Raw genomic sequence first — 13,393 nt, forward strand, 5'->3', positions numbered from 1 at the left:
TTTTTTTCTGCTAAATGCAAATATATCAGTTCTTTTCCAAGAGCAATTTACTGTTTTTTGGGGGAATATATAGATATATACTGTACATAATCTAGTGTGGTGAAAAAGAGGACAATAAATTAATTCACCCAAATTATAGAGAAAATTATTTTCTTATTAATATGTAGTGGCATGGAGCACCATGAATGGGTAGCACCATGAATGGATGGCTCCATGCTCCATTGATACAGGTGAATAGTTTGTTCACAGCATTAAAAACATACATTTAAAAATCAACAGCAACATGACCTTCCAGAAATAAAGTCTCAGTTACTCTGGATAATCCACAGTCTTCATTCTGACTCTTTCTATCAAATAAATAGTCCCTATATGAAAACTGTTGACGTAGCGTTGCAATACAATACGTCACTGTATGTCTAGAAGGTACACCTTTGTACAAATAATGTATCTATATGATGCATTGTCTCTTTTTTATGCAAACCTGAAGTCTAAAAGTCTATACTTTATTGGTTTTGGCTGTGAACTGATACCAGTACCCTTAATCACTCACTTTATTCCTATTATTTAAGAGGACCTGTATCACCTGGCTTCCACAAACACATTTCCCACATGCGATGCCGCTGGGAAAATGAACACTTGTAGTTTCAAAGTCGATTTAATTGGCCCCAGTATGACTCTTTCAGTTTAAATTGGCCAGAATCACAGCTAGATATCTAGATCTAAAGTAGTGATTCCCAAAGGTGTTCACATTTCTCAGTTCAACTCATTTTTAATTTGTGACCTGTCTGGTTTAAATGGGTGTGTTGTGCTGCTCTGATGCCGTTTTAAATTTTAATGTTTGAAATAGTTGATTGAAAGTTGTTTGTAAAATTTTATTTGGCATTGCTAAATTAAAAATAGATATTTACAGAGTGATAAAATGTGTTATAGAGGCTTTTTTGCACAGATGTGAATACAGGTGTGCCCTGAGATTTTGGCCTTCCCCTGGATGTGCCTTGGCCACAAAACCACTGTTGGTTAATAGTGAAAGGTGTTTGTTTCCTAAGAGGCCAGGACTGAAGATCACCGGGTATGAAATTGCAATTTAAGAACCATCATCTTGAGAAAAAGTAGTTGACAAAAAAAAAAGAGATGAGTGTAAACACTGGTATGTACTATATCTCTGTACATAATGTATAATGTTACTATAATGTTACAGGACAGTGAAATGTAAATTGTGTCTTATCTCTACATTCTAAAGCAAGTCTGACAAAAACATGCTCAAGGTTGGATTTCACTGTACTGCTATCTCAACCTTTTCTGACTTAGTCACGATGTAGAAACACAGATTTCAGTTTCACAATTTCTTCCAGTATAATCTCCTGTACCTTCGTTGTAAGTGTGCTTACCTTGCTAACATAACTGTATACCTACAAGAACAGTGAGTGCCAGAACATCCAGTGTTTACCACCATCAGTAACTGACGGTACTGTATTAATAACTAATTAATTTAAATTCATACCTCTTTATCAAACAGTACTCTATGTAGTATACACACTTCTTTACTTCAAAATATTCATTAAATATAATTTTCTATGAATTTATTCTAAAGCTGACATTGGTAGGCATAACTGGTTAGAAAACCAGCAGATGGAGAGACACAACTTCATGCAACAGTCTGGTTGCTAGTTGGCTGGAGGTGTTCATTAAACTTTCAAACATGAGTGTGGTCTCTGTTGTACAGCCACTAATTTAGTTACTCAAACCTATGTAACCATGGCAACATGATGAAACAATAAAGCACAACATTTTACTTCTTGCTTTGTAAAGGTCATTCCCAAGACAATCAATCAAAAAAATGTGAGTTTAGCAACCAACCATGGTATTAGCAGGATAAGCAAAATAAACTAATGGCATGAACAAGACAAGCAGTCCAAAAGTGGGCATTAAAGGATTTTTACCAGAAGCCACGGAGGCAATTTTGACTTTGTTCAGTTTTTCAGTCTTAAACACAAAACTTGTCATAGATTATTTCTTAATCTTGACCCAGACAGCTCTCACTTTGCCCAAAACTATCTCAACTGACACAAATTAAAATATACAAACGCTTTATTGTAATTTCACAGTCATTATTCACACAACATAGAAAACACAGGCAAGACCAATCTCCTTCTTTTTCGTGTACACATACAGCAATCTCAGTTCATATAGTGGAAACATAGTCGAGGCACTGAGTGGTTGAATTAGTAGTGGTCATTACAATGACAAGAAAAAACAACCATGTGACAATACATTTTTGTTACAAGTGACCAAATACAATTCATTTTAAGATAGCAAACAAAGAAATGCAGTGAAAATGTAGTGTCTCATAAAATGTCATTTTTCAAAATAAGGTAGGTAGAACAATTTGAAGCCTCTTCTTCCACGGACAGCACAGCTGATGTATATCACATGGTACACTGGGGGAAATACAGGGAATGACATTAACGTCAACAAACAAACTACTACTATATGCCCAAAGGCAGGTAAACAAAGTCAAAAGGCACCGCATTATCTATTTACCTCCAGGGATGAAGAGAAGAAATCCAGGTACAAAGAAAATAGCACTTGAAACACCTGTAAGGAGAGTTTCACTGGTTACAACCCACAGTAGACACACAGTATATATGTTATATTATATAATATGAAGTTACAGCCAGGAGACAAAGATAAAGACTGTAAACAGAAGGAAACAGGTACCACACAGCTCAGTCCAAATGTAATAAAATGCATCTAAAGCTCACTAATGAACATGTTATACCTTGTTTGTTTAATCGCTACAAAATCTGAAGTGTAAGAACGATTATCTCTGGTTTTACTGGGTTTACGGGCAGAACTAATTCCTGATGGGATGGAGTAACTTTGTGGAGGTTATTGCTTCCTACACATATGTCTTTTTAACCAAAAACATTTAATTTATTCATAATACAGGGAAATTAAGTTAATGTGCAGCACTTGGCAGCATAGAAATTGTAATCTGAGACAATCTTGTCAAACAATATTACTCACTACTGTACACAGAAGCATGCTGTAACTGTATATCTGTGGTGTTGGCAACATCATCTGTAATGAAGTGTTTCTTTAGAAAGAGAGTCATTTAACTGTCACTGAAACCACTGACATTTATGTATTTATGTATAATAATGCTGTTCTGTCACACATTTGACTGCAGTTTCTGCAACTTGGGTATTGCACTTGGCCACATTGCAATTTCAATAATAACTGGATTAATTGTGTAGCCTTATCTACAACTACGGCCCCACTGTCTCACAGCTTTTCGTTTTTACAGCTCTATTCTATTTATGAATAGAGTAGTGAGTTGAGAAACACTGCTCTATATCCAGAAAAGGACTTTGGCCTTGACTAACTTTCTCGTTATCAACCACAGTAGGTGTATGATGGTATCACAACAACAATATAAAGATAAAATTACAGCGACAAAGCTTCATTTGTGGGCAGCCAGAATACACATTCATAGAGTTCAATTCATCCTGTAATAATTCTGAATTATACAATTTAAATTGGAATGGGTAGTTTATTTAAAATTGTTATTTTTTTAATGTTTGCCTGTTAGTATTTTGTTGTGAAATGTTGATTTTTTTTGGATCTGGTCATTTCTTTCATGAAATGTTTGTTTCTTTCCCTGCTTTTCTACTTCTGTATCAGCACTTTCAACGATCTACAGTGTTTTTCATGTTTTAAGGCTATCTTTTATTTTAAAATATCCAATACATGCATTTAACATAATGTGCTTGTTAAAATTGTTGCTGATAATCTTGCATCTGGACAAAAAAAACGTCATTTCTGGACAGAGAAATCTTCATCAAGTTTGCCTAAATGTTTTCTTACCTGCGTTTGGATTCAGCTGTATGACAACACCCGTGAAAATGAGAGCTGAAAAGAAACAGTACAAATGTACATAGTGATATATAGAATTTACAGTACTTAAACACTCATTTTTTGATTAACTTATATAACTGTGGCAAAAACCTGTTATAGAATGAGGATCAACAAGGGGACAAAGTTCAGTGTGCCAAGCATGTCACTGAATGACACAACGCTGAACAAACTACCTGTTGTAAACTTGCAAATCTATTCAAAGCAGTAGGTTTATGTAAAAATAATGGAGGACATGTACTTTCATATGAAACACTTTCTTCATATAACATTGTTTCTGTGTGGTTTATTCTAGTCATTTAAATGTAATTTTAACTTCTTCAAAGATGAAAAATGCAAAAGCCATTATGCCCATACAGTATTCCCATGACACTCGAAAAATAACGAGATACAGACAGACAGAAATAAAACGCATTTCTTTCTGTCTGAGATTATAGAACAACAGAAAATTCTGTTCAGCTATTTTATATCTAATGAGCAAGAAAACAACTCTGTTTAAGACTTACCAACTCCAGTGATGAGGAGAAGGAATGAAGCGAGAACAACTCTTCTGTTTTTCTTCACCAGCGGATGAGACACCCACCTGAGCAAAACGGTTTTTTTAAGTATCTGTGTTTGTTGTTGTTTGCTGAGTCAGTGTATGTGTGACAATGTGTGTGTGTGTGTGTGTGTGTGTGTGTGTGTGTGTGTGTGTGTGTGTGTGTGTTCGAGTTCGCACGTACCCGCAGCAGTGTGCAGAAAGCTGTGTGACAGAGCTCAAGGTGCTAAATGACCACTGGGAGCTGCAGTAAGACAGAGTCGCAGGGTCACTGTGGAGAGAGCATAAACATACTTTATCTCATATTCAAACCTCATGCAGGCAAAGAGGAGAGCGGGAAATCACATCAATAGTCCTATATAGGACCCACCTGATTTTGAAGAAGTTATTGAAAGAGGAATTGCCATTGCTGCCCAAGGCGTCTTCATTTTCCAGATTCTAAAGAGCCAGCAGATGAGAAGAAAAGTTGCAGTTTCGAGTAAACGTCTTATGGCCCTATATTTGTAGATGCAGTACGTGTATGCATACCTGATACTTTAGATTACTGTGTTCAGGGGAGCCGCCGGCGGCAGCAGCAGGTGAGGGATGTGTCTGAGGTTTGGAGAAAGTCAGAGGACCAAATGTCATCTCTCCTTCTCTTTCCTTGTCTTTACCCTTCCATCCCTCTGTCTCCCCATCGGACACAGCTCCCTCCTCGTCTCCCTCCAGTACGAAGGCATCATCGATACTAAACTGCGTGGCCATGGTGACCGCCTCTTACACCCTGAGGTCCTGTAGCTTGATGCTCACTGTGGGAGTAAAAACAAAATCAATGTACATGGACCACTGTTATGAAACACATTTTAACATTCAGGAATTGGTAACATTCATTTAAGGGCTATGGTAAAAACATATTATTGCAATTATTTCAACAGATATAACAGGATTAGTGTGAGAACGATCAGCTACGAACAAATTTAATTTCCTCTGAAAAGACTATTCAAATGATGAGGATGTGAAATTTGTTAGGATAGATAGATAGATAGATAGATAGATAGATAGATAGATAGACTTTATTAATCCCTGAAGGGAAATTGGGTAGGGTCCTGTATCAAACAAACAAACAAACATGTTTCTTAAATCTGGAGAACAAGGCCTGTAGAACAGGGCATCTCTGCAGAACTAGAGTAATTTATTAAAATGCTATTTTTTTATTATTACACATTTTACCTCTATAAAAAAAAGTTGCAGCTTCCTGCGATTTGCACACTGCAATTAATTGTGCAGCCCTAATTTACTGGATAAAATGCTCCTTTATGTATGCCAGGACAAAAAGTTAACTTTAAAGAGTTATTTTTAGATTTAGGGTGTAACTTACACCCTTGGGTATTTCTCTTTAAACATTTAAAGCACGCACATACATGCTTATACGCACACAACATATAGTCCACATCATCTAGCTAAGCAACAAACTTAACCACTAAAACAGCGAACACAGCCTCACAGTCAGAAAATAGCTACAGCAGCAGCTCGACTCGGCCTTACTGAGCGGATGGGACCAAAGTTAAAGTGAAATACACTAGCAGCTACTCTGCCATTGTTTGTGCTCTTTCCGCTAGTCGATCAGATGACCAGGAGGAAAACTTACTGTCTGGAGTAGTTCACTCTTTTTCTCTCCAGGGAGGCCGAGCTCCACTTCCACGTTGTTAGGACTCCGCTCACATACTTCTTCACTCTGTGGAAACTGCGTAGAAAGTCTTCCTAACAATCTTTGTTTGGTTCAAGAGTACAAAACAAAACAACAACAAAAGATTTGGAGAAAGTTCTGAGCCTCTTCCTTTTTTTAACACCCGGCTCTCGATTACACACGACTGATTACGCCCATATACGGAGCTCCTCGGGAGTCAGTCCTCTTAATCGAGTGTTGATTTATCGATAGACCCGCTTACATAAGATCAGTGGTGGAGGAAGGATTCAGACCCTTTACTGTAGAAATACTTTATAACAAGTAAAAGACTTCCATGGAAAATATAAGTAGCTACGTATTTCAAGTACAAAAAGAAAAGTAGTCAATGCAGAAAAATGGCTCCTGTGAATGTTATAGCCTACTCAATGGTACAAACAAAAGAATTAAAAGCTGCAACTTTTCTCATTTGAGAAGCTTGAACCATGAATGTTTTTGTATTTTAACATTAAAAATTACTTCCACAATTACCAAGATAGTTCCCATAATTTTTTGTAAATTTGCTAATTGATTAAATGCCTCATATTTCAGCTGAACTGGTATATGTTGTTAGGTAGAGTAGTTTATTCTACAACAAGACAGGTATAACATATATACATTTATAAGCTCTTGGTATGTTTTGTATGCAAAACTCTTGGTTTGTAAAAGTAACTAGTATGAACAGCTGTCAAATAAATGTAGAATATTCCCAGCTCAAGTGTAGTGTGGTAGAAAGTATTAGAGGCATGAAAAGAAATTAGAGGTAGCCTACCTCAAATATGTACTTCAGCGCAGTATTGATTAAATGCACCATTATGCACCATAAGATGAGAGATGAGAGTTGTCAGTTCCCTTCAATCAAACTAGTTGTAATAATATAAAATTGACAATTAAATAAAAAAAATAAATTGTTCCTTAAACCTTTACTTAGATAAAATTACAGGGGTGTGAGCAGACACTCACATTTTATGATATATTCTCAAGGGAGAGAGTGAGACGGAAGATAACTGAAATAAAAATAAAATATTAAGGAATGCAGAGTAAAGGCAAAAATGTATGGATTAAGAACTGTTAAAATAAGTAAATTATTGTATGGATGTAATATATGAATAGATATCGTTTCACTGTTTGCTCACGTACATGTTTCACTTTACGAACAAAAGTGACCTACTCAACTGAAACTTACATTTAGGTGGTGTTCATTTAAATATAAGTTGTTTTAAAATACATATACAGTTTATTTTCGACCTGGTTAAATGAATAAACATCACTTGTTTAAACTAGTGTCGTCTAAAGACAAACTTTCTAAAAACTGTCCCCCTGAAATCGTTATTTTAATGCCACTGTTACAGTTGGGTCTTTATCTTCTTTACTATTTGGTAATTATACATTACAAGGTATAGTATAGAGTTTGTATATTGTTTTTCAACTTTATTAATGTTATGGTTGACGTCCACAAATGTGGCAACACTGTTTTCTGCCAATTAGCACAAACTCAGCTTGTGTTTACTTTCCACAATGTCCTTGTCTGTGTAGTAATCCATGCAACCTTTGGCAAAATCACATTATGTAAAACACTTTATTATGCAAATTGGAAATGAAGCCGAAGGGAAACTGCTTATTCACCCCCAACTACTAATTCGACTAGTGATGATGCACTAATATAATAAATAATACACATATTTGCAATTCAAAATTAAAGGCAGTAGAGGCTAAATGAAAACAGGAATATAAATCATCCCACCTGGTATCTGTTGCCAACATGTGAAATCATGTGATTTCCAGCAAGTCAGAAGACCTGCATTAAGCAAACAAACATCTCTAAACCAACAATCACAGATTAGTCATTGTTGGTTGCAGTTTAGAGGAGCAGACAGTCAGAGGTGGTAGATGGAGTGAACGCTGGTCGGGGTGGCAGAAACATTGCTGGTAAAAACAAACCCCAAAACATACTGGTGACTGAATTTGGATACATTTGGAAATTGAAGAGGTGTGAGTTACTTAATGTTTTTCTTCTTTTGTTGATTAATCACTGAACCAAAGCAATATTATTTACAATATATTATTCATACTGTTATAACTTTGAAGTTTTTAATGGGTTTTCTGTCTCTGACAGAAATGTACTTAGTTCAAATGGAAGCTGTAACTAGATGGTCACAGTTTAAAGTTTTTAAAGTTTTAATTGTCGGGAACATCACAATGTTTCACAGATTGCGCCACGTATTGATCTTTTTTTCAGGCTTGGTGCCACATTCATTTTGAAATCCTCACTTGCAACCGCTCCATCAACTTGCTAATCTCATGTTACTCCCTTTGCTCTGCTTTAGATGAGACTACAGGCCCTACTTTGCCTTTTGCTGCAGCTCTTTTTTGAGGTAAACTTACTAAAGAAAGAAATGGCAGAATGTTTAACAACAGTAGACCTTGTCCTTCTTGACTCTTGAATATTGCAGCTTGTTTAAAACTATGTTTCTGTTTAGCTTTCATCATGCACAAATCTCCGGGTGATAAGTGGTTCCACTCTGGAGCTGCCCTGTCTCTCAATTCAGACTGAATTCACTTCAACGGCCATCACCTGGACATTTAATGGTCTTATTATATTTCTACCACCACTATTCACACTGTATTGCACAAATACAATTACAGTTATATATATTTTGAGTTTGGTTTATTGTTTTTTAACACAGATAATGATATAAGTGCTCTACCGCCTGGCTCGACAAGAGTTATAAAGGATGGCTTGTATCTCTCTTTATCCCCTGTAACTGCTGCCCACGAGGGCGAGTATGCCTGTATGGTAAAGGAGACCGATATGGACATAATAAGGAAATACAGCATTACAGTCGATGGTGAGGAACATACATTGTCTTTTATCATACATACATGAATTTTTAATATGTTGTTTAACACAGTGGAGCATTGTAATTTAGGTAGTTATATAACATTCAAAGTCTTTGCTTCTCTTTCTACAGCATCAGTTCCCTATACTATTAGGGTAACTGAAGGCTCCACCATTCATCTCCCGTGCCATTTCCCACTTTCCAGCCAAGTCAGTGCCAATGCACTTTGGTCCAAAGAGACGGCTGCTGGCATGAGGACACGACTGACTCTTGGAGACGGTTCAACAGATGATAATGAAAAGGTGGAACAGCTTTATCCAATGGACCATGATCAGAGCATCATACTCAGAAACACTGTCATGGAGGATGCCGGACTTTACATTTGTGAATCTGCTGAGGGGCAGAAGCTGAGCACTGTACAGATTACTGTTGAAGGTAAGTTTTACAAACTTTTATACAGTTTGGGCTTTTTGGAACCATTCATTATTATAGTAAATGGCAAACAAACAAGCTCCAAATGAGCTTTTTAACAGCATTTTAAGCATAATGAACACTTCTGCAGACCAACGATATCATCAAAATAGATAAAAGATTAATTTCTAAACCATGCTGAGGTGTTGTTAACATTTATTTACATTTTTTACTTTCTTTCAGCTGCTCCTACACCGGTTCCTTACTCCTGTACTAACTACACCACAGCATGGGAACCCTGCAAGGATGAGAACAGTCGCACAGGGGAACCCATGTTGCAGGAATCCATGGCGGAGTTTTCCATGAAGCTGTATGCTTACCTCAGAGAATCACAGCCGTCTGCCAACTTGCTCTTCTCTCCTATTAGTATCAGCAGTGTACTATCCCATTTGTTGCTAGGTATGAAGGAAGTTCCTCACTTAATAAATTAAATTAATGATAATTATCTTTAAAGATATGTCAACATATCCTGTAAAAAGACCAAAACTAACAATCAGTTGAAACACACCAAATCCACCACTAATAATAATTCCAGACAAAGACACAGTTTGATAGTTTTTCTGATTTGATAATTGCTTGTTAAAAACTACTGTTGCCTAATTATTTAGCCATTTTTACAAATTAAAGTATACATTCTTGACATTTTTTCAAATATTTACACCTTCAGTAGGAGTAGTCCCACAGACACTTATGTATTGAGCTACTAAGTCTTTTCATGGGATGTGTTGAAAAGACACAGAATAACATCAACCTTATCCTTTAAGATTATTTGGTCTAACAAGCAACATTATCCCTTTCATGCCTGTGCACACGTAGGCAAGATACATTTTAATGTGACTTATATAAAAATGTTTCTCACTTTGAAATGTCACAGTAGTTTTCTTATACTTGCATTAAATGTCAGACATGCCTTCCAGCTTTCTTTATCAGTCTAAATTACAGTACATCTCTTTCTATATCATTACGTCTTTTCTTCCTTTTATCTTCAGGGGCAAGGGGTACAACCCGCAAAGCCATTGAGACAGCTGTCTGTGTGCCTCATGACTTCTACTGCGTTCACTTCCAGATGAAGAAGCTGAAAGAGAAGTTGGCCAGCTCGTTGCAGATGGCTTCTCAGATCTTCTATAACCCACGTACAATCACTGTGTGAAAACTGCAAAATAGCAGAAAGGCAGTCAAAGAGATAGATGCAGAGATTCTGAAAGATAAAAATTGATCTGAATCTCTGTAGCTCATCATGGTTTCTCTGTTGTCTTCCTCAGAACTGACTCTTAGTCCGTCCTTTACTAACCAGTCTATCCAGTTCTATGATGTGGAGCCCGTCAGGCTTCTGGAAACCAGCGAGGAAAGCACACGTATGATCAACAGCTGGGTGTCAAATAAGACCAACAACAGAATCACAAATTTGGTTGACTCCGTATCACCCGGTACACAGCTGATCCTACTCAACGGTGTCTCCTTTAATGGTCAGTAATGTGTCTGTGTGCACAAGTGTGTGTATGTGCATGTGAAAATGGTGGAAACTAATAAACTGTGTGTATTTTGTGCATCAGGTCAGTGGAAGGTCAAGTTTGACCCGAAGCCCAAGAAAGGACATTTCTCAAAACTGAATGGTGATGTGGTGAAGGTCCCACTCCTGTATCACAACAAATACATGGCCGTTATGTCGCACGTCATTGAGCTTAAGTCACAGGTGACAAACAGCCAACACCCATCTCAACCCACCCATACGCATACTACACAGAGGTTTTCAAAGTGTGAGGAGAGTTGAAGTGGGGTGTGGAGGGAAATACGTGTGAGAAAAAAATAGCCTAATGTGAGGTGAAAGGCAATTGAGGTACTTAAAAACCCTTAGTTCACTGATTGCCGTAAATTGCGCCAACTAATCAGACGTGCATGGACATTTTGGGGGGCAGGGGCTTAAACAAAAAAAGGAGCGCTCGGCTCACCTACAAATTCCCACCCTGATGTTGCCACGCCACCTTTCATAGTACCATTCAAACACTTTTCATGAAATTCATTATTCAGGTGTTTAGATGAGTTCAGTCACATTACATCAGTGGTTTTTACCAGGAAAATTAGGAAAGATACAATTTAATGGCATCGAAACAGATTTCCAGTATGTTAAAGAGCCTGACGAGGTCAATACAATACTTATTTTAGGCGATTACAATTTAACTCTTTGTAATATGGAGGTAGATATAGTATAGATGGTATTTTTTGTGGATACTAGTGTACCTTTTCCTAATTACATTAATTGAAAAACAGTAATAACAACAATAATTATAGCCTCATACAATTAACATTAGACAAAAAGGCAATTGTCTAGTCTGGGGCAAAAGGGCAGGGTCTTAAGCCCCGTTTGAGGTCTATCTGTGCATGTGCCTGCTCAGAGGTATAACTCATTGAAATCTGACAACACAGACATGAAACATGTTTATATTCACTGTGATTAACAGTTTCTGAGGATATTATCTATCTATTGTCCATCGCTTTATAAACTTCCATAATTTATCCATAAAAAAAGTATCATAGAGCTTTTTACAACCCAAGAATCATCACGTTTTTAAGTTTTCTTCAGTATTTAAGTAACCCAGTGATAACTGTATGTACATCATTTGGCATAACTTAGATGCTGTCAATCTGACAAAATGTAAACAAATATAGGATCAAATACAGGGCTCTTGTTGTAGCCTAAAGCTAACTAGCTAACTGACTCCATGGCAATCCATAAATAACCTTTATGTGTGTTGTACTATCAGTATTTTCTTTATATGAAAGTATACATGATGGGGGCGCAGATGTCTCAGTTTTGTCTGAAGAGGGCCCACTGTGTTAGATTGTTGTACAGAAAACCCCTGTTGTACAGTAACACAGTCTGGTTTTCTTTTATTTTGCCAACAGGTGGCGAGGTTTGCTCTCTCGGGTGACAGCAGTCTTTATATCCTGCTGCCTCGCTCCAACACAGTGTCTGACCTGCAGCAGTTGGAGGAGAGGATGACGGACACAGCTGTGAAACAAATGATAGAACAAATGAAAACGGTGCCTCCTCAGCCTCTCGAGGTCACTTTGCCCCAAATCAAGCTGGATGTCCAGCCAGACATGAACGTACTCCTCAAGAAATTAGGTTTGTTTATCTTTTTTTTTCTGTCTGTCAGACTCAGCTTAGTCACACCACAGAATGAATACCAGCCGTGTTTTCAGCCAGTACCAGCCAGCAGACAGCCATTAAGCACCATTTGTGAAATATGTCTTGCCATCTGCTCTTTGATCTCCCTGTATCTCATCCACTTACTAGCTTCCCTTCCTGCTTTTTCCTCACCATTATTGTTCTTCACTCCCCCCCCCACCAGGACTGTCATCACTGTTCGAAAGCGCCAACCTGTGTGGCCTCTACTCCGAAGAGCAGCTGGTTCTGGATGAAGCCAGACACAGAGCCTTCCTCGCCCTGACCGAACAAGGAGTTGAGGCCGGAGCCGTCACCACTCTCTCGTTCTCTCGCTCCTTCCCTTCCTTCTCTGCTCTGCGGCCTTTTGTCATGCTGCTGTGGAGTGACCTGGCCAATGTGCCACTCTTCATTGGCAGAGTAACTGACCCATGAGAGAGAAGAAGTAGGGGGACAGACAAATAGAGAAAAGAGAGAAATGTGATGTAACAGAAGGGCAAATGGGCAGGAAAGAAACAGAGATATGGTAAAGGAAGGCTGTCTGGTAGAATCAAAAGTCATTTAATCATCTTACTATGCTTTTTCTGAAAATTCTAACTTGATATAACACAATATAAATTCAGTATCAGTATTGCTTCAAGTAGTTACTGTTAGCAGTGACCCTAAAAACAACAAATACATGCCTGTATGTGTATTGTTTTCAAGGATGACAATAAATAAACACATATTTACACAACACATGCTGCTGCCTGCCTTATGTT

General features: G+C 37.5%; 2 protein-coding genes across 2 annotated transcripts; one reads left to right on the forward strand and one right to left on the reverse strand.

The window, feature by feature from the left end:
* Nucleotides 1-2,070: 2,070 nt before the first annotated feature.
* Nucleotides 2,071-6,318, reverse strand: tmem134 (transmembrane protein 134). The gene is made up of 8 exons (XM_051385486.1): nt 6,081-6,318; nt 4,982-5,241; nt 4,824-4,891; nt 4,638-4,724; nt 4,422-4,498; nt 3,868-3,912; nt 2,542-2,595; nt 2,071-2,438 (listed from the first exon to the last, which is right to left on the reverse strand). The coding sequence occupies exons 2-8, from the start codon at nt 5,195-5,197 to the stop codon at nt 2,356-2,358; spliced, it is 630 nt and encodes a 209-aa protein (XP_051241446.1). The 5' UTR covers nt 5,198-5,241; nt 6,081-6,318; the 3' UTR covers nt 2,071-2,355.
* A 1,662-nt stretch (nt 6,319-7,980) lies between these two features.
* Nucleotides 7,981-13,370, forward strand: serping1 (serpin peptidase inhibitor, clade G (C1 inhibitor), member 1). The gene is made up of 11 exons (XM_051383658.1): nt 7,981-8,145; nt 8,483-8,530; nt 8,636-8,744; nt 8,843-9,004; nt 9,128-9,430; nt 9,650-9,865; nt 10,456-10,599; nt 10,729-10,932; nt 11,020-11,159; nt 12,371-12,593; nt 12,820-13,370. The coding sequence occupies exons 2-11, from the start codon at nt 8,483-8,485 to the stop codon at nt 13,065-13,067; spliced, it is 1,797 nt and encodes a 598-aa protein (XP_051239618.1). The 5' UTR covers nt 7,981-8,145; the 3' UTR covers nt 13,068-13,370.
* The last annotated feature ends 23 nt before the right edge of the window (nt 13,371-13,393 follow it).

This window comes from Dicentrarchus labrax, unplaced genomic scaffold (genome assembly GCF_905237075.1).
Source record: "Dicentrarchus labrax unplaced genomic scaffold, dlabrax2021, whole genome shotgun sequence".
Taxonomy (NCBI): domain Eukaryota; kingdom Metazoa; phylum Chordata; class Actinopteri; family Moronidae; genus Dicentrarchus; species Dicentrarchus labrax.

Excerpts from the sequence above, each read along its gene's own strand:
- tmem134 (XM_051385486.1), bottom strand. The coding sequence starts at position 5,197 with ATGGCCACGCAGTTTAGTATCGATGATGCCTTCGTACTGGAGGGAGAC. Across the intron at positions 4,725-4,823 it reads AATAACTTCTTCAAAATCAG|TGACCCTGCGACTCTGTCTT; the intron begins GTGGGTCCTATA and ends CTCTCTCCACAG. Across the intron at positions 2,596-3,867 it reads ACAGCTGAATCCAAACGCAG|GTGTTTCAAGTGCTATTTTC; the intron begins GTAAGAAAACAT and ends CTCTCCTTACAG.
- serping1 (XM_051383658.1), top strand. The coding sequence starts at position 8,483 with ATGAGACTACAGGCCCTACTTTGCCTTTTGCTGCAGCTCTTTTTTGAG. Across the intron at positions 9,005-9,127 it reads ATACAGCATTACAGTCGATG|CATCAGTTCCCTATACTATT; the intron begins GTGAGGAACATA and ends CTCTTTCTACAG. Across the intron at positions 12,594-12,819 it reads CGTACTCCTCAAGAAATTAG|GACTGTCATCACTGTTCGAA; the intron begins GTTTGTTTATCT and ends CCCCCCCACCAG.